The sequence below is a fragment of the Typha latifolia genome, chromosome 6 (assembly GCF_019914945.1).
Source record: "Typha latifolia isolate L0001 chromosome 6, TyphaL0001v2, whole genome shotgun sequence".
NCBI lineage: Eukaryota > Viridiplantae > Streptophyta > Magnoliopsida > Poales > Typhaceae > Typha > Typha latifolia.
In genome coordinates, this window is record NC_133091.1 from 4224180 (window position 1) to 4251216 (window position 27037).

The following is a 27037-nucleotide window of genomic DNA, read 5'->3' on the forward strand; positions in this document are numbered from 1 at the left end:
TCATTTATTAGGATCCATGTACATTGCCGACTGCCCTTCCTCTGGCAATGGCAATGGGCTCATCATCTCCATCACCCAGTTCTCCTGCTCAGCCACCTTCTTCCTCTCCTCCTCTATCTTCTTCCCGATCTCCTTCAGCTTCGAGTCGATCAATGACATGACGCCGATCGCCTCCTCCACTCCAACCCCCTCAAATCCTCTCCCGGCAAGTCCCTCTAGAACAAGCGCGCGAATCTCTGCCTCGCGGATATCTTTAGCCTGTCACAAGAGCATCGCTTTACCATGGTATTAAAACCGAACATAATATCCAGATCTAAAATAAGAAAAGAAAAAGAAAGATAATAGGAGGGAAATAGATTAAACCTGGCATTTTTTTTTTCTCTCTTATTCTCCTCACCCAAATTGAGTATAAATATAAATAATATTAATAAAACTTTATGCCTCTTATCATATCTATCAATCTATTAATTAAAATATAAATATCAAAATATAATAGTATAAATCTTTCGAAGAAGGTGAGTTAAAAAAAACCAGGCGATGCAACTGTTCAGTCATCTTGGCCACACGTTGCTGGAGGAAAGTCTCTTGGTTCATCATCTTGCGAGTCTGCTCGAACTCCGGCTTGCTCTTGAAGCGCATGATCATGCGCTTGGTCGCATTGGGAGGAGTTGGCCAGACCTCTGGCTGGAGATCATTGGGGCCATAGACAATCGCACACGCCTTAACACCGCAAAGAATGCTAATCTCCCGCACCTTCTTCATTAGCCCCATCTTGCGCTTCTTCAACGTCTGGCGACGAGTGGAGTCATTCATGATCCACGCTAGCTTCACTCTCTTCCGAGCCATGGCTATTGCCCTATATTTGTAAGGGATTGATGTCTTGTGGGAAGACGATGGTACTGGGCAAAGGTAAATTTATAGGGGAAGAGAGTAGTGTGAGTTGGCAAAATGAGCTTTGCTAGATGTACCCAGTTACACCCAACACAAACAAAAGTAGTATGATTTACTTTTTTTCTTTATATTTTTAATTACCAAAACCTATATTGTGTTGCCCTCTGTGCCTACAATATATATATTTTTTATTATTATGTAACACTTGGATCCAACATTATGTAACACTTAGATTCGACATAATTTATTTCAATTAAAACTAGGATTCATTTGTCGTTATCTATAGATGGTAAACTGAATCTAAGAACATACGACATTTAATTATTGAAGCTTTAGTTTAGAAAATGTTATGCAGACAGACGCTGCAATAAAGAGGGCGACATATTAAAAGAAAAAAAAAACTAAGTGCTGGAATGCATGACCATCTTTCTAATAAAAGTTCGTCAAAGTATAAGTAAGCTTAGCATTTCTTATATCTTTTGGGAAAAATGGACGAAAAGAAAACCCAAATTTATCAACATAAAAAGCTGAAAATGTAATATAAATAACAGTGGGGAATATATTTGGTACAATATTTTGTACAAGTTTTTTGGGAGAGGGAGAGAGGTGTGGTGTGGTGTGGTGTGGTGTGGTGTGGTGTGGTGTGGTGTGGTGTGGTGTATACCATTAAACTCTTAAATGTAGTAAGAAATCTCGGTCAAAGATTTGTGACATTACCCAATCGCTTAGCAGTGTATTCGCTGGGCTTGCAATTTTCTCATTAATTGATGCACTCCCCTTGTACCTAAAATTTTATGGCAATAACTAATAGAGAATTTTTTTTAATAAATATTAAAAGTGCTACTATCTTCTTTTTTTATTCCCTTTTCTTTTTAGCTAATAGAGAATTTTTTTTAATAAATATTAAAAGTGCCACTATCTTTTTTTTTCCTCTTTTCTATTTTTAGGGCCCATTGTGACTCGTCTTTCTTTTTATATATATTTATATATTATATTTTAAATTATTTAATAAGTCCTCTTAATATTATTATTTTTTAATAAAAATTATATGGTTAGAAAATTCTCATCGATATCTTTATAATAAGACTAATATTTAATAGTTTCAGAAATAATTTTAAATTATTTTTTTTAATTAAAAACATCAAAATTAGTGTGACTCTATCTATTTGATTATTTAATTTAGTGTCAAAAGTATTTTACTTTTGTCATTGAAAGGATTAATGAAAATGGCTACCACGCGTTGTGTGCGAAAGCCATCTTATTTGTGTCCAGTTTGACACCGACATATATATATATATATAATATTATTATTAATTTACAAATTAATGTAAACGATAATTTGGGAAGTTCTATTTAGAGCTACGTATTTAGTTAATGTTGTGTGTAATGTTATTCCAAAACTACTATGATTAATTTCAGTTTCGTTGTTTTACTTTATACATAGTGCAATAATTGACATGGGGTTGATAGGATTTTAGTTCCACTTGATCACTTTTTTTTTGGTAACTTTAGTTTCTAATTTATTTTTTTTAATTTGTTGTGAATTATTTTCCTTGCATTGCCTTTGATCAGGCTCCCTTCATTGTTTCTCTTGGTAATGAGGGCAAGATTTCTAGATCTCTTTTTAGTTTTGAGTGGTTTTGGTTTGAGTATTTAGAGGATAAAGATATTACTGGGCGCATTTGGTCCTTAATATTACTTTCAAACTCGTCTCTCTTGCTTCCTTTTTACAACAAAATTTAGAGCTTATGAAGGACTTCTCGCTCTTTTAGAATAAAAATCTTCTCTTTCCTCGAATTATTGGCTTGTGATTCTTTATTTAAGAACTACTTGCAATGATGATTTTGTTAAGTACATTGATTTAGCAAAGGTTAAGAAAGCCCTCTAGTCTATGCCGACACAGAAAACTCTAGGATTAGAGTGTTTTCAAATTGATTTTTACAAGAATTATTGGCATATACTTGGTTAGAATTTCTTTAAATCTATGTTACATTTTCAGCATACTATAAGACTATAAGAGGTCAAAATAGGCTTAATCGTATTTACAAAAATCTTAGCTAGAATTCTATAATTGACATTGTATAGGAAAAAATGGTTCGAAATTAGACGATTTAGAGGGAACATGGGTATCCCTGGAGGGGATCCTTTGTCATATTAATGTTTCAGTTTTAGTGCGCAAAATCTTTTCCTCCTTGATGAAAGAAGTTGTGTTTAAAAATAACATTCAGCTTTTTAAAATTTGGGATGACTGTATGATTAGTCATTTGAAGCATACTTATGGTTTATTGATTTGCAATACAACCTTAGGTAAAAGAACAAAGATTAAACAAGGGAAAGAGAAAATGGGCTCTCTACCTACGGTGCCCTAGTCTTGCTAGCTAGACTAGATCTTATTGACTAGAGTTTTTGAGTATCTCATACCCTTTGGGTGTGAATCTGAGCTTGCTACTTGACTAGAGGATAGGTCTGGATTTTTGTGGAAGTTGGCTACGGACAAGTTTTGAGATTTTGGCTAGGTTATAGGTCAAATGGGTGAATAATCTGACTTGCTAGACTAGCTCGGATTTGGCTGGATTGGCTAGAGCTTTAGGCTAATTAAAGGCCCTTGGGGGTGGCACCTATCGCTAAAATTTAGTATCAAAGTGGGTTAGGCTCTTAGCTAGAGATAAGCTAGGGTTTGGGCTAAGGAAAGGGCTCGAACATGCAAAAGTCATGGACTAAGCTAATTGGTGCGCTCTGGGTTGGATTGGACTAGTTAGGGTTTGGGATGCGTCCCTTGTGTGTGAGGAGATGCCAAAAGTTGGGTGGCCAATCTAGAGTGGAGGCAACCCTAGCTACAGTTTTCAAGAGGTTTGATTCAAGGTGGAGAGCGGCTAGGTGCTAGAATTAGTCGACAAACAAAGAGATTGGCGACGATTAGGTGGTGGTTGTGGATAGGAGATGGAGCGGCAGCTTGGAGGTTGATAGAGGGCTTTGATAAGGCCTAGTTGAGGCATGTAGTGGGAGGGATGCCACGAGGTGGTAGTAGTGAGGCCGAGGGTGGAAATGGGATGACTAGATAGAGTGGAGGTGGTGACGCAGGTGGAAGCCAGGTATTATGATTAGTTGGCGATGGGGGTGATAGAAATGAAATCATGCAAAAGATAGGGACGGCTAGCCAAAGAGAGACGAGGGAGATAGGTCAGGAAGGATAGATCCAAATCATTTCGTGTATAACTCAAGTAGGGCTGCCATCCATGAATTTATAAAGGCTAATTGACTAAATTGAATCAACTAGGCAATTCGATTTAGACCCAACTAATGCAAATAAGAAATAGGTCTAGACTAAACCTTATATAGAACTAAACAATTACAATAAACTTAATAGTTGATGTAAAATGAAATTAAATAAATTCAACTGCACTCAACTGATCCGCTGTCTTGGGCTCGGACTCAGAATCTGTTTAAAATGCTAGTAAGGTACCTTGCTGTGATATAATGTGTTTATTCAAGTAGTATGAAAAAGTCACTAATACATGCATAGATTTTGTAAGTTTGAGGTTTTTTTTCCCCTCCAAGCTCCCTTCTCAATAGCATAAAGCATTTCTACACATTCTCAATATGACAAAAGGGTATTTCCCATTTAAGTCACTTAAGCAAGTGTTAATCTACAAGCATGACTTCTTGACAAGAGTTAAAACTAAGTTAGCAGGATGGAAGCATACATTTTTTTCACAAGCAGGGCATGTTGTCCTCACTAACTTCGTTCTCAACTTCATGCCAGTACACCTACTTTCCTCCTTATAGACTCTATTGGCTATGGTTGATGGAGTAACTAAGCTTTCTTGCAAATTTTTCTAGGAGAAATTAAATAGTGGTTGTAGGCTTAATCTGGTTTGGTGGGATGAGATCACTAAATCCAAGAAAGAGGAGGTTGGGGTGTTGCCATTAGGGATATGCACTTGATCTTCTTGTCCCTCGTTGCCAAAATAAGTCCTTGCTATTCTCAATAAGGATAATAAGAGGAACTGTTACAGCTCTCTAGCATCGGCAGCCCTTGGGTGGTGGCTGGCGATTTCAATGCATACCTCCATGCGAACGAGAAAAAGAGTTTCGGAATGGTGGAGTTGGGTCCGAAGGCGCAGGCTTTCACGACCTTCGTCGACTCGGCAGGTCTATGTGATCTTGGGTTCTCAGGACTACCATACACCTGGTGCAATAACCAGGTAGGCAGCCGACGTATATGGGTCCGGTTAGACCGGGTGCTGGCAAACTCCAGGTGGCTCAGACTGCACCCTTCAAGCCAGGTCAAGCACCTCGATCGCTCTGCATCGGACCACGCGCCTCTCTTACTATCCCTCCCCTCAGAGCGACCTCATCAGGCTTAGCCCTTCCGGTACGAGCTCTACTGGCTTGAGTACGAAACCAGCGCGACCATCGTCGCCGAGGTCTGGAGGAACCAGAGGAGAGGTGACCCCATGCAGCTCTTCTCCCATAACTGGGATTGCTGCGGAATGCCATGAGGAGGTGGAACAAGGAAAAGGTGGGAGATATCGAAGCCAGACTAAAGGAAGTCAAAGAAGAGCTGGAGAATCTCGAGAAGATTGATGCGGAGGCGGGACTGGACGAGCCCGGGCTGTGCCGCCTGTGATGCCTCTATAACCTCAAGTCTGCGCTTAGCAGACAAATAAACATCAAATGGCTGCAAAGAGCGCGACTTAAGTGGGTGCAAAACGGCGACAGGAACACTAAATTTTTCCACCTCACAGCTACCATCCGCCAGCATCGCAACCGTATCACCGGCATTTTCAGTGAGGACGGGAGGTGGGTCAGTAGCGAGGCGGAGGTGGCAGAAGCCTTCAGAACCTCATACAACCAGTTATGGGGGAGGGGGGGTACACTGAGCAGATGGACATCGGCCGGTCTTGGCCACAGGTTGAGAGGATCTCGGAAGAGGAGGCCGAACAGCTAGTCAGGCCCATCTCTAGGGAGGAAATCAAAAGCGCGCTGTGGAGTCTGCCTAGGGGGAAAGCGCCAGGACCTAACGGCATTCCATCAAAGGTGTACGTCAAGCTATGGGAGGAGATCGGGGAAGGCCTTTGTGACGCCGTCAATCATTTCTTCTCCCAAGCCAACATGAGCCGCAATGGGGCAGAACCTACATCACGCTGGTTCCGAAGACAGCAAACCCTACCAGAGTGAAGGACTTTCGGTCAATATCGTTGTGTAACGTCAGCTACAAGATCATCGTGAAGCTACTGGTTGACCGGATTAAGAGCCTCCTCCCCAAGCTGGTGGGACCGGAGCAGGCGGCTTTCGTGGCGGGAAGGAACATAGCCGACAACACCCTGGCAGCGCAAGAAGTGGTGCATTCGATGACCACCAACAGGACCTCGACGCCGATCATGATGCTCAAGTTAGATATGGAGAAGGCGTATGATAGGGTTTCCTGGGAGGCGGTAATGGAGACGCTCCAGAGAATGGGGTTTCCGTCTCGGTGGTGCGCGTGGATAGAGGCTTGTATCTCCTCCTCAGCTTTTGCCTTCCTTATCAATGGAACCCCGACACAGTGGCTTCAACCTTTTAAAGGGCTCCGACAAGGAGACCCCCTCTCCCCGTACCTGTTCATCTTGGTATCTCAGAACCTATCCAGCCTGATTAACGATAGAGTGGAGCGCAGTCAGTTGACGGGATACCGGGAAGGAGAGGCCCAGCTCACTCACCTGTTGTATGCCGACGACCTCCTCATCACGGTACAAGCGACTGAGTCGAATGCGCTAAGTATCCAAGAGTGTCTCGCGGACTACTCCAAGCTAACCAACCAAAAGGTTAACCTAGAGAAGTCCCAGCTTCTTCGCCCCCGGTGGATTGATAAGGAGAGGGAGACGCTGCTCTGCAACTGCCTGGGAATCCAACCGGCGACCATGCCGTTTACCTACCTGGATGCGCTCATCTCGGACCGCCGGGTAAGAGTCCGGGAACATCAGGCGCTGGTGGACCGAGTGGGCAGGAAACTTGCCGGGTGGAAACGTGGGGTTCTCTCCACTGCAGGAAAGCTAACCCTGATAAACGCCACGATCATGGCTATCCCGACGTACTGGTTGGGATGCACGTGGCTGCCGGATACTATCCTCCAGGCGATAGAAAAGAAAGCCCGGTCCTTCCTATGGGAGGGCGGGGGCAGGCAGAGGTCTCCACCTCTAGAACTGGAACACGGTGACGAGCTCGAAGGCCGAAGGGGGCTTGGCGATAAGAAAGTTGAAGGAGGTAAGGGCAGCGCTCCTCGGGAAACTCGTATTCAAAGTCTTGAATTGGCAGGAAAGCCCGTGGGTGAAGCTACTGAGAGCCAAGTACGGGGAACTTAACCCCTGGAGCCCTAGCGTTCCAGCTAGGGCGTCATGGGTGTGGCAAGCGTTGGTTAGCACGGCGGTCACTATTCGAGGCGGGTGTCGCAAGCTGATAGGCAACGGAAGAACGACCAAGGCGGCTAGTGAACCTTGGCTAACTGTGGTACCATGGAATCGTCAGCCACGGCAAATACACCCGAGGTTGATGAACGAAGAATTACTTGTCAGCGATCTCGTCGCGGAGGCTAGGGGACAGGCGGACCGGCTGGTGGGGGAAGCTGGAATGGACCTGGCTTTCCAGATTGGCACCACGGAGCTGACGGAGGAGACCGGGCCGGATAGGTGGATCTGGTGGCCGGAGCGAGCTGGAGAACCCAAGGCCAAATCCATCTACGCCTTCATCAACCCGAGGGGTCAAGACAGTTGGGTAGGATGGACTGAACTCTGGCGACTGCGGGTGGCCTCGAGAGTTCGCCTATTTGCATGGAAGCTGCTATGGGGGAGGCTGACGACGCATGAGCGCCTCTACGCGATGCGAGTTGGCCCGGACGAGAACTGCGCCATGTGTGGGATTCATCGAGAGAGTATAGAGCACCTTTTCTTCACGTGCAGGGTTGCGAAAGAAATCTGGCAAGCGCTGGCAACAAACCAAGGATGGGGTGACGAGTGGCCATCCACGCTGACAGCAGACTGGATCACCACGTCATGGAACGCTGACCAGGAAGGAAACCGGGACTGCAAGGCAAAAATAGCGTCCACGCTGTGGTTGCTTTGGAAGCTGCGTAACGCTAGGGTCTTTGGAGGCGCAGGGATGCATGTTGACATGCTAGTCCGGCGAGCTATCCAACTTGCTAAGGACTATGCAACGCAAGGTCTGCCAAGGCCCCTCTGGAGAGGGCAGTAGGTGGCAAGGTGGACACACCCAGCGGAGGGGTGGATCAAGGTCAATGTGGACGGTGCGTTCTCCAGGAGGGATCGTCTTGGAGGAGCAGGAGCTGTAATAAGGGCTGCGGACGGTACCCTGGTTGCAGCAGCGTGGGAACCGTCTGCGGGTGAGTCGTCGCTACGAACCGAGGGGCAAGCCCTCCGGTTGGGACTGCGACTTGCGGCAGGCTACGCCAAGGTGGAAGTTGAATCCGACTCTTTGCAGTTAGTCCGGATCATGCAGAAAAGAGTCAGCTGCCCGTGGGAAATTAGGGTCTAGTTACTGAGTGCATCACATTACTCAGCTCTTTTGTAAGTTGTCGCCTGAGTCATGTAAGGCGAGAGGCGAATAAAGTGGCCGACTTGGCGGCCAAATGTGGTAAGCGGGGTCTGGGGGCGGTCCGGTTGGAGCCGACGGACCCTCTCCCCGTGGATTTATGTAACCTCGTTTTGGAGGAGGCCGTTATCCCCGCAGGAGGATAGGCCAGCCTAATATAGCCAACCATTCAAAAAAAAATAAGGATAATAACCCTTGAGTTGAATGGTCACTATCAACTAAGCCTTGGAATTGTGCTTGGAATTGGAGACTTGTCTTTTGACTAAATCGTTGTACTAGAATATTGTACATCTTGTGTGTGGCAATCTCATCTAAGACACTTAAAATGCCAATCATCATGGCTCATTTAGATGATTTAATAGAGAAAATTTATATGGGTCATTGGCCAAATATGAAATGATCCTAAAATAAATGTCTAGATTAGTGCCTTATTTATTATGGAATAAAATAAGTTATACCAACTTATCACAATTTTATAGGAGTTTGGATAAAGTTTGGATCAATGGCGATAGCATAAATTAAGGGGATGTGCATCTAGTCTGGATATTATTATTAGTGTCCAAGGAATGTCAATCATAGACCATAAATTAACTCAATGGTTCTAAGACCAAGATTTTACTCTCACTCCAAATCATATCCAATAATAATCATAGATAGTAATTTCAACTATTTGTCAAATGATTCATGTCCAAGTAGCAATTAATTGTATGTATATATGTTGTGATGCCCCTACCTTATCATTATGGATTCAAGTGTATCTTTGCTGATATAGTATTTTTTTTTAATTGATCATGAGCAAATAGATTATAGACTCGATAAGACTTCTCTCCATGCTAAACTTTAATGTGCTAATTAGCCATAAAACCATCCAAATATTAGAAAATTAACTTAATGACAGTCATAAGGAGAGACTATTTTCGAGATCAATATATATTATCAGTCCATGGAACCTTTTCAAACAATTTAAAGCGAAACATAATTTTATCCTCATCATGATGTAAATAGGCTAAAGATACCATACTATCTTCATGCTCATTGGATGGAGTAGAAAATAATAACACGAGACACAAAAGCAAGTAAATGACCAGATTACTACTATTTTCTTCCTCTCTGTGCTCCTTACAACTTGCATGAATCACTCATGATTTAAAGGAATGGAAGATGCCATGGGCTATTAGGTTCCACATACAATACCGAGTGCCCATTCTCAGGCCCCGGCGGGCTCATCATCTCCATCACCCAGTTCTCCTGCTCGGCGACCTTCTTCCTCTCCTCCTCAGCAAGCTTCTTCCTCTCCTCCTCTATCTTCTTCTCAATCTCCTTCAACTTCGACTCGATCAACCACATGACGCTGGTCGCGTCCTCCAATCCGACCCCCTCGAATCCTCTTCCTGCGAGTCCCTCCAGCACGAGCGCGCGAATCTCTGCCTCACGATTATCTCTAGCCTGTTACCAGATCATCAGGTTAGCATAATATCCAAAGTTAAAAAAATAAAATAGAAGGAAAATAAATTAACCCCTAGTTTAATTTCTTTTTTCTTCTCTCCTATTTTCTCGGTCCAAACCCAGACCCAGTTCTTATAAAAAAAAAAAAAAAAGGTATTTATATAACTTCAGCATCTTATCATATCTATTGATCTATCAATTAAAATGTAAATATCCAAATATAATAGAATAAAGTTCTACGAGAAGTTGGTGAGTTAAAAAGACCAGGCGATGCAACTGCACGGTCATCTTGGCCACACGCTCTCGGAGGAAGGTCTCTTGGTTCATCATCTTACGGGTTTGCTCAAATTCCGGCTTGCTCTTGAAGCGCTTGAGTATACGCTTGGCCACATCGGGAGGGGTTGGCCAAACCTCTGGCTGGCTGTCGTGGGGGCTATAGACAACTGCGCACGCCTGAACACCACAGAGGATACTAATCTCCCGCACCTTCTTCATTAGACTCTTCTTACGCTTTTTCAGTGTTGTTCGACGAGTGGAATCGTTCATGATCCACGCAAGCTTCACCCTCTTCCGAGCCATGGCTATTGCCCTCAATTTACTAAGGGATGGATGTATGCCTTGTGTTAAGACTATGGTAGTGGCCAAATGTATTTATTGGGAAGAGGGTGGTGTGAGTTGGCAATATGAGCTTTGCTAGGTGTACCCAACTTTTCTATGTCACATTGCCTTCCTTCTTTCCCTAAAATATATACTTATTCTTTTACTTAGATCCGATATTTTAAATTCAAAACATGTCGTTCTCTATAGATGGTAAAAACTTAATCTTCGACTTTTTTTAGGAAATGCTCTACAAACAGACGCTTTTAAGAAGAGGGCGACTGATAAAAAGACACTAAGTGCCGGAATGCTGTCGTGAATATTTTTTAAATAAAAGTTCATCAAAATATATGTAAGCTTAGTATTTCTTATATATATATATTTTAGAAAAATGGAAAGAAAAAGAAAGTAAATTTATCAACATGGAAAAGTGTGAGGTGTACATGAAATTTAATATAAATATATAATAGTGGGTATATGTATATATATATATATACAATATTTTGTACACTTTTTTGTGGAGAGGGAGGGTGGTGTGGTGTACCATTAATTATTAAAAAAAAATTTACTAAGAAATCTGTGTCCAAGATTTGTGACATTACCAAATCGCTTAGCAGTGTATTTGCTGGACTTGCAATTTTCTCATTAATTGTTACACTCCCCTTATACCACAAAGTTGATGGCAATAACTAATAGAAAAATTTGTGTTTAATGCCCTGACTTATCACCTATTTACATTTATATGTAGCATGTTTAATATTTGCAAGTTGAACCCTATATTTTACTAAGTATTTGTATACCACACCCTGGGCTTAGTTAATACTAAACGGTACTATTTGAGCAATCGATAATATTTCATCCGCCACTAATCATTCTTTTATAAATATAAAAAAAAACTTATATTTTTTTTTCTTTTTTTGCTTATTTTTTTAGGGCATGCTCGGAAAGTCATAGAGAGCAAATTAGATTCGCGAAAAAATAAAAATGAATCCTTCTCCTCCAACCTCCTTTCTCCTCGAGTTAGATAATGTATTTTGGGTAACATATTTTGATAAGGGTATCTTTTAATTGGGTAGAGTAATTTAGGTTGAGGTACTTTAGTTTGGATAAGAGTATCTTAATATATATATTTTTTAGTATAGTTAACTTAAGCTTAGAGTTTTATTAAGTTCAGTCAACAGAACTAATAATTGGATAGAAATTTCTTTAACTGATAAGGATAATTCTATGTACATGAGGATGGTCCTCTCTCTTCTACCTAACAACGCTAAGCATAATCCTTCTTCTTATTATTATTATTTATTTTTATCTCATTGATGCAATATGAAGCACATCGACTATTAAACTCCCATTGAAAATTCCTGGCTTTGAATTCATGTGGGATTTGTATAGTTTGACTTCTTTTTGTAGCACCGTTGCTTCTTAGCCACAAATTTAATTATTCATCTTGAGGGGGTCCGTTTTTAAAATATTATACTTAAATTATATATCGATGCAGCATCTTTAGAAATGTTACACGATTTATGTTTGTCATTATTTGCACACGATCTACCACATGGATATTGTCTTGAAATAAGGACCAAAGAGTGTTGACATGCATGCATGCATGTTAAAAATTCATTAGGCACGAGAAAGTTTGACAAATTTTCTCTTGGTTTTTTTAATATATTATTTTTTAAACAAAAAGAGTGAAGAACAGAGATATTTTTTAAAAATATGCTAACGGTAAATAAAATTCTAAAAATAGATAAAATATTCTGAGAATTAGTAAAATAAGGCATCCATTTTTTTTTTACCGTTTTACCTTTATAGAAATAAACAACTAGTTTATAGGAGCTAGCTTAATCTCTCATGAGCTGGCGGGTGGTAATAAGATAGACTATTTTAGCTCGGCTCGAACTTGGCCTGGAAATGAACGCTAGCGGATTCAATAGCCTTTTAGGTGTATTCAAGTGGAGGAAATTTATATGGGCCTTGGGCCAATTATGCCATGATGGCATATCAAACAATTGCAAGAAAAGGTTCAGATCAAATGTCAATAGTGGGCTATATCTGATATATTCACTTCAACATCGGTCCTCATTATTAAGTCTTGATTAGTGCGTAATTTCTCACGGAACAAAAGAAATTATATCAACTTATTTCACAATTCCACAGGAATTTGGATCAACCGCGATAGCATAAATTAAGGGGATGTATGTCTAGATATTATACTTTAGTGTCTAAGAAATGTCGATCATAAGACAATGAATTAACTCGGTGGCTTTAGAACGAAGAATTTACTCCATTCCAAATTATATCCAATATTAAAATGGATAAGTTGAAATAATGCAACTATGTGTCAAACGGTTCATGTCTGGCTGTTGATTAAAAAAAAATTAACTATGTGGTTACAAAGCTTATGTATCTTGTGATGCTACTATTTTATTAATTTTTTATGTATTCAAGTGTATTTTTCATGATATAATGAGTTTTTTTATTGATCATAAGTCTATAAATTAATAGACTATAAGCATATATATATTGGACAACTAAGTCAATCATCTTAGAAAAAAACTAAGCATATATCAAATATCAACCATAATATTTATGAATACCACCACTGCAACTTATGTAATTTTCTTTCATGAGAGGTGTATAATTTCCATTTGTGGAAACTCAAACAAGTCATTATTATTATTATTATTATTTTATTTAACAACATAATATAATGGGTATGCTTAATTGTGTTCTCGGTATGTGACCTAATATCATATTAGACTATTACAATTTATTTCTTATACTATATAAAATGTAATAGTTTGCACTCTTGTATAAGGTTGGAAGATTATAGCATTTTACATAGTTCATGAGCAAATTGTAGTACTATTTTATACTAAGTTAAAATTTTGTGGAGTCAAATATGTAATTAAACCTTAGAATTATAACTTGATAACAAAAGAATGGATCCTGTCCAGCCCTGTATACTATCAAAACATTTAAAGTTTTTTTTTTAAAACTTTTCTTTTAAATTTATAAGCAAAGATTCAACTTCTTAAAAATAATTAAAATAGATCCTTAAAAAGAAACTTCTTAAAAGAAGTTCTTTTGTAAGGCACCTCTTCGTGCACCTTGCTAAATTATTATTGTGCGAATTAATCATAAAACCATCCAAATATCAGAAAACTAAATGACAGTCACAAGGAGAGGCATTCTAGTTTACATATCAATATATTATTACCCATGGAACCTTTTTTAAAATAGTTTAAAGAGAAATATAATTCTATCCTCATCACGATATGAATACTCTTGAGATACTAGCGAGACATACGTACTATCCTCATGCTCATGGAGCAGAAAACACAACAGCAAGCAAATGATCAAATTATCATTCTCTCTCTCTCTCTCTGTATGCACATTACAACATGCATGATTCGGTAGCTCATCCCTCGTCCGACCACGAGATCATTATCATCATCATCATCACCATCACTATCACCATCATCTAGCTTTGCTGCTCGATGAGCTTCTTCCTCCCCGAATGCTGTCGTGACAATTTTTTAAATAAAAGTTTGTCAAAATATATGTAAGCTTAGCAATTCTTATATATTTTTTTTAGAAAAACAAAAACACAGAAAAACTAACCCTAATTTATCAACCTAAAAAATTGAGGTGTATATGAAATGTAATATAAATGGCATATATATATATATTGATCATTCATGAGGCCGAAGGCTAGATATAAACTGGACAAAGGATTAACCCTCCCTAGATACAGAGGCACTTAGGCTCCACCGAACTTTTAGCCAAATGCGTTGCCGAACAATTTCTCCGAATTAAACGCTGCCGAGACCTGCTCTAAGTTTTTGCGTTGTCAAGCTGTTCCTCCAAACTAACCGCACTGTCGAGTCGTCAACCGAATCGAACTAAGCCATCAAATCCCCAACCACCAAACAATTTCTCTATAATATTGTTTGGGGCTAGAGTTAAACCCATGATCTTCTTGGTCATGGGAAAGGTACCTACCAACTCTCCGCATGATATTTTGTAACACTTATTTTTGACGAGGAGGAAGGCGTTCGCTGGACTAGCAATTCACACGTGTCAGTCTCCCCTTAGAAATCGTGTCATTTTCGTATTTCCACAGTCTCTCAGAAGAAGAAGAAGGAAAAAAAGGACGTTCTTTCCTCTTGTTTCGATGGACGAGAGAAACAAAAAAGAATAGAAACAGAGAGAAATTAATTTTCCTCTTCTTTTCTTTTCCTCTCTCTTCTCCATTTTCTTATAAATGTTTTACATTTCCCGCTTCTTATTTTAATCGCTTTTCTTTTCTTGTGTTCTCTCTATCCAAAAAGAGTGTTAAAGTATAATATATTTGTTAACAATTTTTATCTTACATAAAATGGATATTTTTTCTTAATACTTTGACACCAAAACAAAGATAGATAACATTATGTAATACTTTGAATCTAATTTTAGTTTTAATCGTGATTAGTTAAACTTAACTAATGGGATGACATTTTAAAAGAGTACGAAAATTTCAGTGGCAATTTTGCTATTTTGAATATAGTGATAATTATAATATTTAAAAAAAAATTAACTAGCAATTATGTAAAAATTCCTATACAATATTACGTAATGAAGTCACTTAATTTTAAATAACTCCTATGGTTATTATGCCCGAATATCCAATCGAACCATCGTAAACTTTCATTTAGACTAACATAAAATTATTAACTATTTCATCCAAACTTAGCAAAAGAAATATATAAATTACCATTAATAATATCATTATAGGATAAATATACATTTTCTATCTATATTTTTCACTTAGTAAACGCATCAAACGCATGCTCATAGAAACCAAAAATTAAAAAAGAAAAAGAAATTAAAAAAAAGAAAAGAAAGAGAAACAAGTGAAGTGAGCCCCTCTTCACTCACATGCGTACAATCAAGCTGTCTGATGTAATTAGCATCTGTCTGCTGACACGTAATCCCAATTGCAAAGTGTTCCTATAAACTAATTAATTAAAAGAAAATCCCAAATTTGCTTAAGTACAAATTTACTTCAGTTAATTAAAAAATAGATTACCTCAATACTAGTTTACGAATAAAATTTAATTACTATTTTAAACATTCTATCTCGCACTCTGCTGCTCATCCATCCGCCTATAAAGTATATCTTAATTATTTACTAAAATATCTCTAAAATTTGTTTCATTTTTTGTTACATCAAATCAAATGTAATTGTTACACCACTCACTGTACTATACTGCCAAACAGTAATTTCAGAATAACAGCTAATATTATAATAGTCATATTGTAGAATACGAACATTGTATATACTAATATTTTTAATAATTATTATATATTTATTTTAAAGGTAAACATATAACTATTTATCCCTAAACTTAAATACCTTTATTTTAAAACACAAAAAAAAAAAAAGTAATTAAAAATGTCTATTTGGAGTTGCCCTTGTTTCTATAGTGTGGGCGAGGCTATATATATAATAAAAATGCTTCCAGAATCCAGATGCGTTGCATCTTGCATGTTACTCCAAGGGACTGAGTAGATGTGAGTCATTGTCCATGGGGCCCAGGTGTTTCCTCCAGTAAGATGGGGCCCATCGCAAGAACAAACAAGACCGAAAAGACTACACCGATCTCCATCAGTCCACGTCACCGCTCTTGTTAGTTAACTTTTATATATATATATATATATATATATATAATTTCTAATCTTATTATAGAATATAATTATTATTCATCAAATCACGTATTATACCTATACACACGATCTCAATAAAATATATATTCCTAATTTTCTTCCTGTTATATCGCATTAAAGTGGACCTTTTTATTTTAGTAACTATAAATAGGAACCATATTTTCAGGTGGTAAACGAGGACTTATATAAAAGCAAGCATCATGTGTACTGCACGTGCCTTTATTTGGCGCATGCGCGTAATCACGTGAAGTGCGCATGTTGTTTTATGTTTTTTTTCTTCTTTTCGATAGAGTAGGTGTATATTTTCACATGCCGAAATTGATAGAACAGAGGAAGAGAACACCAAGACAAACGGTTGCTACGTCTCCTTTTCCCAGTAAGATTAAGATGTTATCTCTCTATCAAATTAATAAGAGGTTCAGGATTCCAACTCTTTATGGTATTTCTCCTCCAACTATAGAGCCTTTGAATGTTGACTGTAAATAATTTTGGTAGAGCACTGGATGGGTGTTAGCTTTGTGTTGTTTAGGAACTAGTTTCCAGTATTCTGGTAGAAGAGTGGAAGTTTCATGCAGGTTTATTAGGAATGTTTGTTAATCTCAGTATGGGGAATTAATTGTTAGTTATATATTTCAAATTCATTTTATTGAATTATTTATTTTCCTCATTCTCTATACTTTCCCACGAGAAAGAGTCTGTGACATCGATTAAAACTTTTTTATACTTTATACTGCAACAAGATTTGGGGAAAGCACTAGATGTACAATAATTTTTTTTTTTTTTCTCTTTTGGAGAGGGACAGAAGAGTACAACTCCCCGGAATAACGAGGAATATATTTAAAAGGATTTAGGGGGTGAGTCCATGGCGATGACAATGACCATAACAGCGACCCATTAGTTAAAAGTTAAAACGTATCTTAGTCTAAATTATTAGATTCTGTCAGTTTTACTGTCTGCTTATTAAGTCTAAAGTTGGTTATGCACTCAATCTTATTAAGCAGAGCTGCACAACCAAACAAAGAAATCTCCAACAATCTAGCAGAAAATAATACTGAGATTAAAATAATCGAATCCAATTACAAGTCAATCCGTATCTTAATCCATGTCACAGTTACATAAACCAAAAGTGGTCCTGGGTTTCATAGATCCAGTCAACTTCTCTGATAGCTTTCATTACTATTTCTCTCTCTCTCTCTCTCTCTCTCTCTCTCTCTCGCTCTCAAATATTTCTACCGACATATAAATATAACTGCAATATATATTATATAAATATAGACATCACTTATGGGCATGTTTTGTTGAGATAGAACAAGTACACTGTACCTTATCTCGTAATCTTGGAACTTGCAATGACGAGAAATAAAATCGTAGCCACTGGATAAGAACTGGCAGTTTGATCCGGTCGGCAATCATTTCTGCTACCGAGTAAGAGGAAAGGTGAGGAAAGCTGAGACCTTTTAATTACCTTAAGGTAAGGGCTTCTCTTTCTCCACTTGGGTCCGTCTTATTTTGGTCAATGGAGTAGTACATGTTCTTGCGAGTAGGAGAAAGTCTTCTCTTGCTTTGGATTGAAGTCCATTTATGCAAAAGAAATAGATGAATTTTCACAATAAAGCTGAGAGATTTAGGAAATCTCGTCGGTGGTTGAGGTTGAACTCTGCGTCGCCGCTTGTTCTTGTAGTAATCTTTTGCGGAAAATTTGATGCTGGCTTGGCGAGAATTTGGGATTCGGTTAATAGGGTTTATGACTCCGGTGGGATTTTGGTGATAAAAATTTGATCTTGGGTTACGGAATCTCCCGCTTCTTCATGTGTCTGTCGAGGGTTTCAGATTATTTGGTGGTGATATGATTTCTGAGTTTCTTCTTCTTCTTCTTCCTTTTTATGAGTTTGGCCATTGTATGAACATGGGGTTGTTGGTTAATGTGGTTGTGAAGTGAGAAAGATTGGATCTTGTCTGGAGATTTCCCTTCACCTTCAAATTTCTTGTTGTTGTTTTTTTTTTTTAATGAAAAACAACTAAAAAGACAGACTAACTTTGGTTATTGCGACTTGGCTCTTCAATTTGGAATCCACTGTGGTCTTTTCTCTTGGGATTTAGAGTATAGGACCAACTCACTATTATTTAGTCTCTTTGTAGTTCTGAGAAGTGTCATCAATCTCATTCCATCATGCCTCTCTCAGAGTTCTATCTGAAGGCGATGAAATCTAAGCCCGAGAACACAACTTCTTCAAAGATGCCCAATTTCTCACTTGATCCACTTTCCATGTAAGTTGCACCTTTCAATTTTGTTCTCAAATTCAATTAACTTCTCTGCTGTTCTTTGTATTGAGTGCTTCATTTTTAGTTCGTTTGGTAAAGTTTATTTGGATGTTTGTTTTTGTATACAATGAAGGTCTGATAATGACTTCGCCGAGCTACTATGGGAGAATGGCCAAATTGTAATGCATGGTCATTCCAGTAAGCCTAGGAAGAGTTTGGCTACTGCTTCTGACCTCTTGACTGCTCAACATGATGATATGGTCCCATGGATAAATTATCCTATCGAAGAAACTCTTCGAAACGAACAGCTTCAGAGCGATTTCTGCTCGGAGTTCTTGGAAGAATTCTCCGGGGCCAATCTTGATAGCAATCTCTCTGCCCGTGCAGATAGAAATGGCGGCTTGGGTCAAGAAATTAGGGAATTAAACAATGTGGAACATGAGAACGCTTCCAAAGCGCTTACGGAGTCGAGAATTCCCGACACCGGAACCGGAGTTAATAGTAAGTCTCGATTATTAGGTCCCTGCATGGAATCGCCAAAGACAAGGTTGCAGAACCAAAATTTGGCAACGTCCAGGCCAGCACGACCACCTGCAAACTCGGGGAACTTCTCTCTTTTCTCAAGACCCTTCACTGTTTCCACGGCCAATCTTCATATTGATGATAGATTGAGAAGCAATGAGAAGACGTCCGCGCCGGTAGATAGCAACTCTATGGAGTCTACAATGATCGAGTCAAGTTGTAGAATTAAAAGTGTCATAGGTACTCAAGAGCAATCAACTTCAGTTCTCTCCAAGTTGGAGTTGCAAGCGTGCAAGAAACCTCAGAATGAGCAATTGGAAGCTATCCGTGAAGAGGATACACCTGGGAAGGACAATAAGAATAAGATCAATGTCCGCAGCTCTGCAGCCAGTGTGGTCTTAAAAAAGCAGGAAACTGGGAAGGTTCATGAAGCCATGGTTACATCTTCCTCTGTGTGTTCAGTCAACAGTGCTGGAAGTGATCTCAAATCCAGAGGAAAGAGGAAAATTCCTGAAGGAGACGAATCTAGCAGCTATCAAAGCGAAGTAAGTCTGAGATAAGAAAGATACAGATGATCTATCAGCTGGGTTGCTGAGTTTCTTTTTCTATAAACCCTTTCAAGTTTGAACTATTGATTGGCAGGATCTTGAAGATGAGTTGGCATGCAAAAGGAAACGCACAGCTTCACGAGGCACAGGTGCAAAGAGAAGCCGAGCTGCGGAAGTACATAATATGTCTGAAAGAGTAAGGAACTTGCTCGCACTATATTTCTGTGTTTCTTCATTTCTCGACTGATAACTTATATGCGGTACGCCATTTTTCTTTCGTCGGTGTTAGAGGAGGAGGGACAGGATCAACGAGAAGATGCGTGCACTACAAGAACTTATACCTAATTGTAACAAGGTGTACTCCTTTCTCCTTTTACTATCAATCTTTGCTATTGCAGAAGGTGAAATTATTAGTTTCTATAACTCAAGTTCACATCTTTTGAAGACGGACAAGGCTTCAATGCTCGAAGAGGCCATTGAGTATCTTAAAACACTTCAGCTACAAGTTCAGGTAAAGGACTTCATTCTATGGCTAAAATTTACTTTTGCTTCTGACCTGACCTACAATTAAAAGGAGCATGGTTCTCAATGCAGATCATGTCCATGGGGAGTGGGATATACATGCCTCCAATGATGCTATCTCCAGGAATGCCGCATATGCGTGCTCCATGCATGCCTCATTTCTCACCGATGGGGATGGGGATGGGGATGGGGATGGGGATGGGAATGGGATATGGGATGGGGATGTATGACATGAATGCTTCCTGCCCTGTCATGCCTGTTCCTCCTATGCCTGGGCTGCAGTTCGCTTGCCCTCCGATTCCTGGACCGCAGATGCATGGGATCCATGGATCTCTAAATCCTCAAATGTTTGGAATGCCTAGGCCACCTCCAGTTGATTCTGCAGCAGGCCCTATTGCTAAGACAAACTCAGTGCCTGAAGTTAGAATTCCAACGACTGATCCGGTGTCATCCTCAGACGTCGCGGTGCCGTCAGCGTCTGCAGATCAGCAGGAACGCAAAAACTTGACAACATTATAGAGATCAATAATGGATAGCGTACAACTTTGAGACATCTTGTAAAGTTTTACATATACACAATTAACCCTCATCTACTCTTTTTAGTTCAATGCAATCTTTACTGGCTCGTTGGCCCGAGAGTTATGTCCCTAATAAAAGTTGGCATCATCCAAAAGCTTCTTTTTGAACCGCAATTGTGTTTTGGTTTGAAAAAGCTGGTTGAATGAGTCCTATTGGTTTGAGATCTTTTGCCATTTTGGTGTTTCAGTAAGAGTATCAAATTCCTTGCTGGTTAGAGGGGAGGGCCCTTCCTGGTAAATGAATAGTTGAGCAGTTATGGCCTTGCAGATGCAGGGGAAGTGGTCTCTTCCTTAATGTGATAAAATATAATTGTTGTTCTCAACTTGGATATTTAGTTGGCAGTTCTTATTAATGATCATTTACCAACACTAGTTAGTATATATATATATCCACGTAATATTAGATAAAAATCTCGTGTGTGGTCTGTTGGATTCTCTCTTTGAAATATATTTATTCCTCAATCTGGATTTGAGATTTTTCCCAACAATCATTTGTTACTACTTTATGAGATGAAAACATGCTCATAATTTGAACCGCGCGCAGAGACAATTTATCCTTGAAAACATTATGCTTTTCACAACAATCAGTTTTGCCACAATTTACAAGGGTACGGAGCAAGTACCAAACCAGCGTCACACTATCAACAATACAAATGTTGTCTTGATAGACCTACAAGCGCTGAACACATAAAAGAGAACAGAAACACACCATTTGAAATATCCAACAAAAAATAGAACGAAAACGATATGGTGATTTAAATGTTTACTTACGCTTTGTCTATTGCGCTTACCATATGGCAGACTCATCAGCAATTAAAGAACCGGGGATCTTATGCATGCAAGATATGTCACAGAACATCCTGTCCTGTTGTAGATAACAATGATTGCTTTAAAGATGAGTCTTTCCCGCTGTCGGTTATTTCACTTTGATGTCATTCTTATCCCCTGCCGACATGGTCTTCGAGCTTGGTGATTTACCGATTATTGCTTTCTTCACTTTTACGATCGAATGCTTTACTTTGGATATAATGTTGTTCGAATGACGCTGAGAAGGCTTAACAGGAGCATCCTGTTTGGCTGCTGTCTCTCTGTCTTTCTTTGCAACATCACTATCCTTGGAGGGTTCAACTGAGTTTGTCTCAATAAGTTTTTCAGTCTCTTCATTGTCTTCTACAGCTTCTTTATGTTTCTCACCCCCCTCTGCACCATCAGTTGATTCTAAGAATGCAGCAGGGGTGTTCCTTTCCTTCACATCAAGCTCTTTAGCTATCTCCACTGGATCCAGAGTGTCAAACTTGTTTCCATCATCTAATTTAGCACATTCAGAAGTTTTTGCTTCATTGTTCTTCTTCACATCAACTAATTCATCACCTTCAGATATTTTCTCTTCCTGAGGTGCAACTTCAGCAGCAGGTGCAACATCTGAATCGTTAGCGGTGATGTCCAAAGTTGTGCTATGATCTTCCGAATCTTTCTTCTCCTCAGATGAAATCTCGACAACTTCAGTAGCTGTATCAACTGCTGAAGCATCTACCAAAGTGGTCTTGGCATCCTTCGAAATCTCATCCATTGTCTCCTTAACGATTTCACTACTTTCAGATGTCTTCTCTTTTTCTCCAGTTGAAATTTCAGCAACAATAATAGGAGCATCAAGATTTTTAGAGATTTCCTCTTGACCTTCTACATGCTCATCATCCTTTTTCTCTCCAAGAAGGACTGCCTCTTCAGAGGCCTTTACAGCAGTTGCCTCCTCATCTTTTGAACTCCCATCCTTAGTCTCCTTAACACTTTCAGTACACTCGGATATCTTCTCTTCTCCAGTTGAAGATTCAACTTCTACAGAAGAAGCATCAGGATTTTTAGAGATTTCCTCTAGACCTTCTAACTTCTCATCTTTCTTCTCCAAATCCATGACAGCCTCTTCAGAGGCCTTTGTTGTCTTCTCATCATTCAAGCTCTCATCCTTTGTCTCAACAATCTCAGAACTTTCACAAGTCTTCACTTCTTCGGCTGAAGCTTCAACGACTATCGCAGACGCATCAAGAGTAGTCTCATCATCCTTTGAGCTCTCATCCTTTGTCTCCTTAACAATTTCAGTACTTTCAGATGTCTTCACTCCAGTTGAAACTTCAGCAACAATAGTGGGGGCATCAAGATTTCTAGAGATTTCCTCTTGACCTTCCGACACTGCCTCCTCAGAGGCCTTCACAGAAATTGTCTCGTGATCATCCTTTGAACTCTCATCCTTTTTCTCTTTAACAATTTCAGTACACTCAGAAGACTTCTCTTGCCCAGTTAAAGATTCAACAACTGCAATAGAAGCATCAGCAGTTGCGGAGATTTCCTCTTGGCTTTCTAAATTTTCATCTTTCTTCTCCAAATCCTGGACAGCCTCTTCAGAGGCCTTCGCTGTCTTCTCGTCATTCAAGCTCTCATCCTTTGTCTCAACAACCTCAGAACCTTCAGAAGTCTTCTCTTCTACCGTTGAAGAAGCTTCAACGACTATAGCTGAAGCATCAAGAGTTGTCTCATCATCCTTTGTCTCCTTAAAAGGTTCAGCACCTTCAGAAGTCTTCTCATCCCCATTTGAAGCTGCAGCAATATCCAGACCTCCTAAATTCTCATCCTTTTTCTCTTCAAACAGGACAGCGTCTTCAGAAGCCTTTACCTCCTCTGAAGGAACCTCAGGAACTTGTAAACCAACTGCAATAGCATTAAGTTTGTCTTCAGTGATCAAAATTGGCTCTTCATCTTTCATACTATTTTCCTGCTTCTCTTCTTCAACTGTATGCTCAGGATTCCCATTATCCTTAGCAGTTCCGGTAACCGGAGTGACATCGGTTACCTCACTGAGAGCTGCGTTAGCAGAAGGATCAGAAAATACATCTCCTGTGGGCACTTCTTTCACTGGCTCTTCAACCTTATCGACCTCTTTCGGAGCATCTACTGAGTCAGCAACAGGAATTTCTTCAACTGCCTTACATTCAGCTACATCAGCAATGGTTTCCTTGGAACTTTCAATTGCAACAGCCTCCTCAACCTTTTTATTTTCATCTTCCATCTTCGATGGGCTATTATCCTCTTTCAAAGCATCAAAACTTGCTTTGTCCTCAACTACAAGTTCTTTACCATTGAATGTCTCTGTGCTTCTATTTTCAGTATATGCTGATGGTAACTCCTCCAACTTGGTTTCTGTTTCCGAAGCTGGAATTGGAACTGCAGGAGTCTCACTGGCTTCTTCATTTTGTGCCTCTATAGCACCTGATATATTTTCAGTGTTCTTTGATTCGTCGTCGGTAATAATCTTAGTTGTTGGCTCTGGGGGAGTGGAGATGTTGATTTCTTCTTTCACTCCATTAACAGCATGAACTTCTGAATCAGGGGCTTTAGAATTTTCTTCTGGTGCAGTCATGACCTCAACCACAAACTTATCTTCCAGGTTTTGTTCTGATTTAGTTACAACTGTTTCAATCACTTCTGAAGTATCCAGTTTGGTGATTGCTTCCTTATCAGTAACTTCCTGATTGACCACTTCCTTCTCCTCGACAGCCTGCATGCATTTCATAAAAGGTTCACTGCCAAAAAATGAAGCTTCGACGTATAAAATGGTGCCAAAAGAACACAAAAAGTATATGTATGATTTTATAGAATTGCATTACAAAACTACCAATAACTGGCAATATCTTGTTCAATATAAAGACTTTTGGGTGTTCTCTAATCAGTTGCATGTAAAGAAATATTAGAAACTATATTTCCAATCTGTGTAACCTGCAGTCCTGGACACAATAAGTTTTAGACTTTTGGACAGGAAGATAGAGAAAATGTATCCTTCTGATGTTTCTGAAAAGTGTTAGTGCTCTGCTTCTAATGTTTCTGAAAAGTGTTAGTGCTCTGCTTCTAATGTTTCTGAAAAGTGTTAGTGCTCTGCGGTACTTTTGGTCTGATTGCAGTTAAAACTGAACATTATGATACAGTATAAGACTTCTTATCTTCAGTAATTTCTATTGATTACTATCCTAAAACTAGACCTGCAATTTGAGATACCAAATGAGTTCACAAATCTGTTAACTAATTGGGCCTGTTTGAAAAAAAAATTAATACTACTTTTTTTGGTTCTTGATTCCAAATCACAAAATCCACGATGACGAACTGGCTTGGATGCTGTTGTTTCCATTACTTGTTATCTGTCATTGGCATCATTATCATAATCTTCCAAATATTTTCCCAATCATATTGGGTTTGCCAAACATCTCATTCTATTAAATAGATTGTCAAAAGTCTATTATTCCCTCACTCTTGCCCTCTTCTCCTTTAACAAATTTGTGGGCTCAGTTTGTTCAAATTGAAATCAAAAGTTGTGTGAAACTTGTCCTTTAACAAAAGGATTTGTTGATAAGATGCAATAAAGGAGTTATTGCCAGTCCTTATTTGCAAGTTTATTTTTTTCCAAAAACATATAAGATAAAAAGGGTAGGCATCTTTCCTCTTAACTTGCCACTTTATTTGGTGAAAGACTAAGTAAAGTTACTCCCAGAACTTGGCAGCAAATAAGAAAAAGATGATTGAAGGCAAAACAAATCATAGTCGAATTCATGAACTTCAGAAAACTTTCTCAAAGTTTCTACCTGTTTTCAGGTGGAAAGGATCCAACTATCTGCATGATTCTTGAATACAAGGATAGGATATTAATCTACTCTCTAGCAAACTCAAAGATGTTGAAGAAAAGATTAGATCTTTCCCACTTTAAATGATCTTATCAACATCACTTCCTTTCGCATACCATGACATCCCATGCAAAACAATTAGGATTAAGTTTATGGAAATTTTACGTACCGCATCTCTGGCTTGATCTGCAGGTGATGACTTAGAATCCATCGAGGAGAGACCAACTGCTTCAAATCTGCACTTCTCTTTGGCTCTCAGTCTCAGAGTTTGTGAGCAAGGGAGGAGAGGAAAAGATGGAAGGAGGAGCAAAGCAAAAGTAGAGATGGATTAATTGGAGCTCTCCCACTGTGTTGCAGAAGAAGAACAACCACAAGCCCAGCTAGGAAAACTGCAGGTCATGAGCTGGCATGAGATGAATGCTGATGCACACCCCCTACAAAGGCAAGCTTTTAATATAAAATTTGGAAGAAAAGAAAGAAAAAAAATTTTTTTTTTTTGTTGAGGGGCTCACAACACACACACACACACACACCACCTTCTCTATTAAAGCATGTACACTCTGTCTTTCTGCACAGGCCCAAAAGATTGCAGGGAACTTTCCTATCTCAAATGGAGAGTTTCCTTCTATAAGTGGCAGAGAGAAAGAAAGAAAGAAAGATAAAAAGTGTATCTGTTTTTATGTTTGGAATGCCATGAGAGGAAATACAGGTAGGATTTTGGGATGATGGGGCTCTCTGGCTTTTGTAGGTAAAGGGGTGTTCATGAGTGTGGCATGGACACATGGGTGATCATTGGAGCCTGCAAGGCAGCATCCAAGGGTGGTAAAAGATTATCTTTTTTTAGGACACCTTATAACTGTCTGTTATGATAGAGGTCATGTGTTCGATTCCATCGGTGAACACTAGGCTTAATATTTAATAGGTTTTTCATGAGTTTTCAACCGAACTAATCATGTTTCGGACCTTTTCCTTTTTATCAAAATAGATCATATGCTAAAACTTAATATCAAAAGGGATTTGTTTCACTGTAGTTGTTAGTAAAATATTGATACGATCAGCAAATTAATTTTAGACTAGAAACACCAATAATTTTAACATTTATATTTGTAAATTAACGAGATAAAATGTTAATCTTATCGGCAGTTTATATATGTGAAATGTTGAACTTATCAACGATTTATTTAGAATTATTCAAATTAAATGCTGACATATTCACCTAAATTTATTTATTTTTCTTGTTGCCACAAATAAAACTCTGATCAAATTAATGTCTTATATATAAGAAGAAGATGTTGAACTTATAGCATTACCTCTACTTAGATAAACGTTGATAATTTCAGTGTTTAACTTACATACAATAAAGAGGGGTAGTTTTATTTTAATAAAAGAAGTTTGGTTAATAGCTAGATTTTTCCCATCAATATGCCCATAATTTATAAAAGAAAATGTAAATTTATTCATATCATCACTTATAATTTAGTCTTGTTATGAATAATAGCTCCTTAGTTTGCAATTCTACCTTTACTTGACCATAGTTCCTATAAAATAATGAGCAATGATTCAGTACCTATCATCAATACATTGTTGAAATAAGCATATATTCTTAGACCTACCAAGGACTAAATTGACATTTTACTAACTCCCAAAATTAAGCAATAGTTTCTTTGGGTAACCCTTAGAAAAAAAGAAAAGATCATTGTTTTATTTGGTG

General features: G+C 38.9%; 4 protein-coding genes across 7 annotated transcripts; 1 reads left to right on the plus strand and 3 right to left on the minus strand.

Moving 5' to 3' along the window:
* Positions 1-846, minus strand: LOC140790520 (agamous-like MADS-box protein AGL80). The gene is made up of 2 exons (XM_073140635.1): positions 532-846; positions 1-258 (listed from the first exon to the last, which is right to left on the minus strand). Exons 1-2 carry the CDS (start codon positions 844-846, stop codon positions 1-3), a joined length of 573 nt encoding a protein of 190 aa, XP_072996736.1.
* Positions 847-9624: 8778 nt separating this feature from the next.
* On the minus strand, positions 9625-10503 carry LOC140790521 (agamous-like MADS-box protein AGL80). Its single transcript, XM_073140636.1, has 2 exons — positions 10189-10503; positions 9625-9924 (listed from the first exon to the last, which is right to left on the minus strand). The coding sequence occupies exons 1-2, from the start codon at positions 10501-10503 to the stop codon at positions 9625-9627; spliced, it is 615 nt and encodes a 204-aa protein (XP_072996737.1).
* Positions 10504-17527: 7024 nt separating this feature from the next.
* LOC140791501 (transcription factor PHYTOCHROME INTERACTING FACTOR-LIKE 15-like) lies at positions 17528-20770 on the plus strand. Of its 4 annotated transcripts, none has more exons than XM_073142100.1 (7): positions 17528-17701; positions 18414-18498; positions 18626-19559; positions 19657-19758; positions 19852-19917; positions 20008-20073; positions 20157-20770. In XM_073142100.1, the coding sequence occupies exons 2-7, from the start codon at positions 18431-18433 to the stop codon at positions 20601-20603; spliced, it is 1683 nt and encodes a 560-aa protein (XP_072998201.1). In that variant the 5' UTR covers positions 17528-17701; positions 18414-18430; the 3' UTR covers positions 20604-20770. The 4 variants fall into 4 exon arrangements, with proteins under 4 accessions (XP_072998201.1, XP_072998203.1, XP_072998200.1 ...); XM_073142102.1 differs by having other exon boundaries at positions 17528-17667; XM_073142103.1 differs by lacking the exon at positions 17528-17701 and adding an exon at positions 17817-17879.
* Positions 20771-21212: 442 nt separating this feature from the next.
* On the minus strand, positions 21213-25736 carry LOC140790450 (uncharacterized). Its single transcript, XM_073140545.1, has 2 exons — positions 25496-25736; positions 21213-24212 (listed from the first exon to the last, which is right to left on the minus strand). The coding sequence occupies exons 1-2, from the start codon at positions 25535-25537 to the stop codon at positions 21579-21581; spliced, it is 2676 nt and encodes an 891-aa protein (XP_072996646.1). The 5' UTR covers positions 25538-25736; the 3' UTR covers positions 21213-21578.
* Between the last annotated feature and the right edge of the window lie 1301 nt (positions 25737-27037).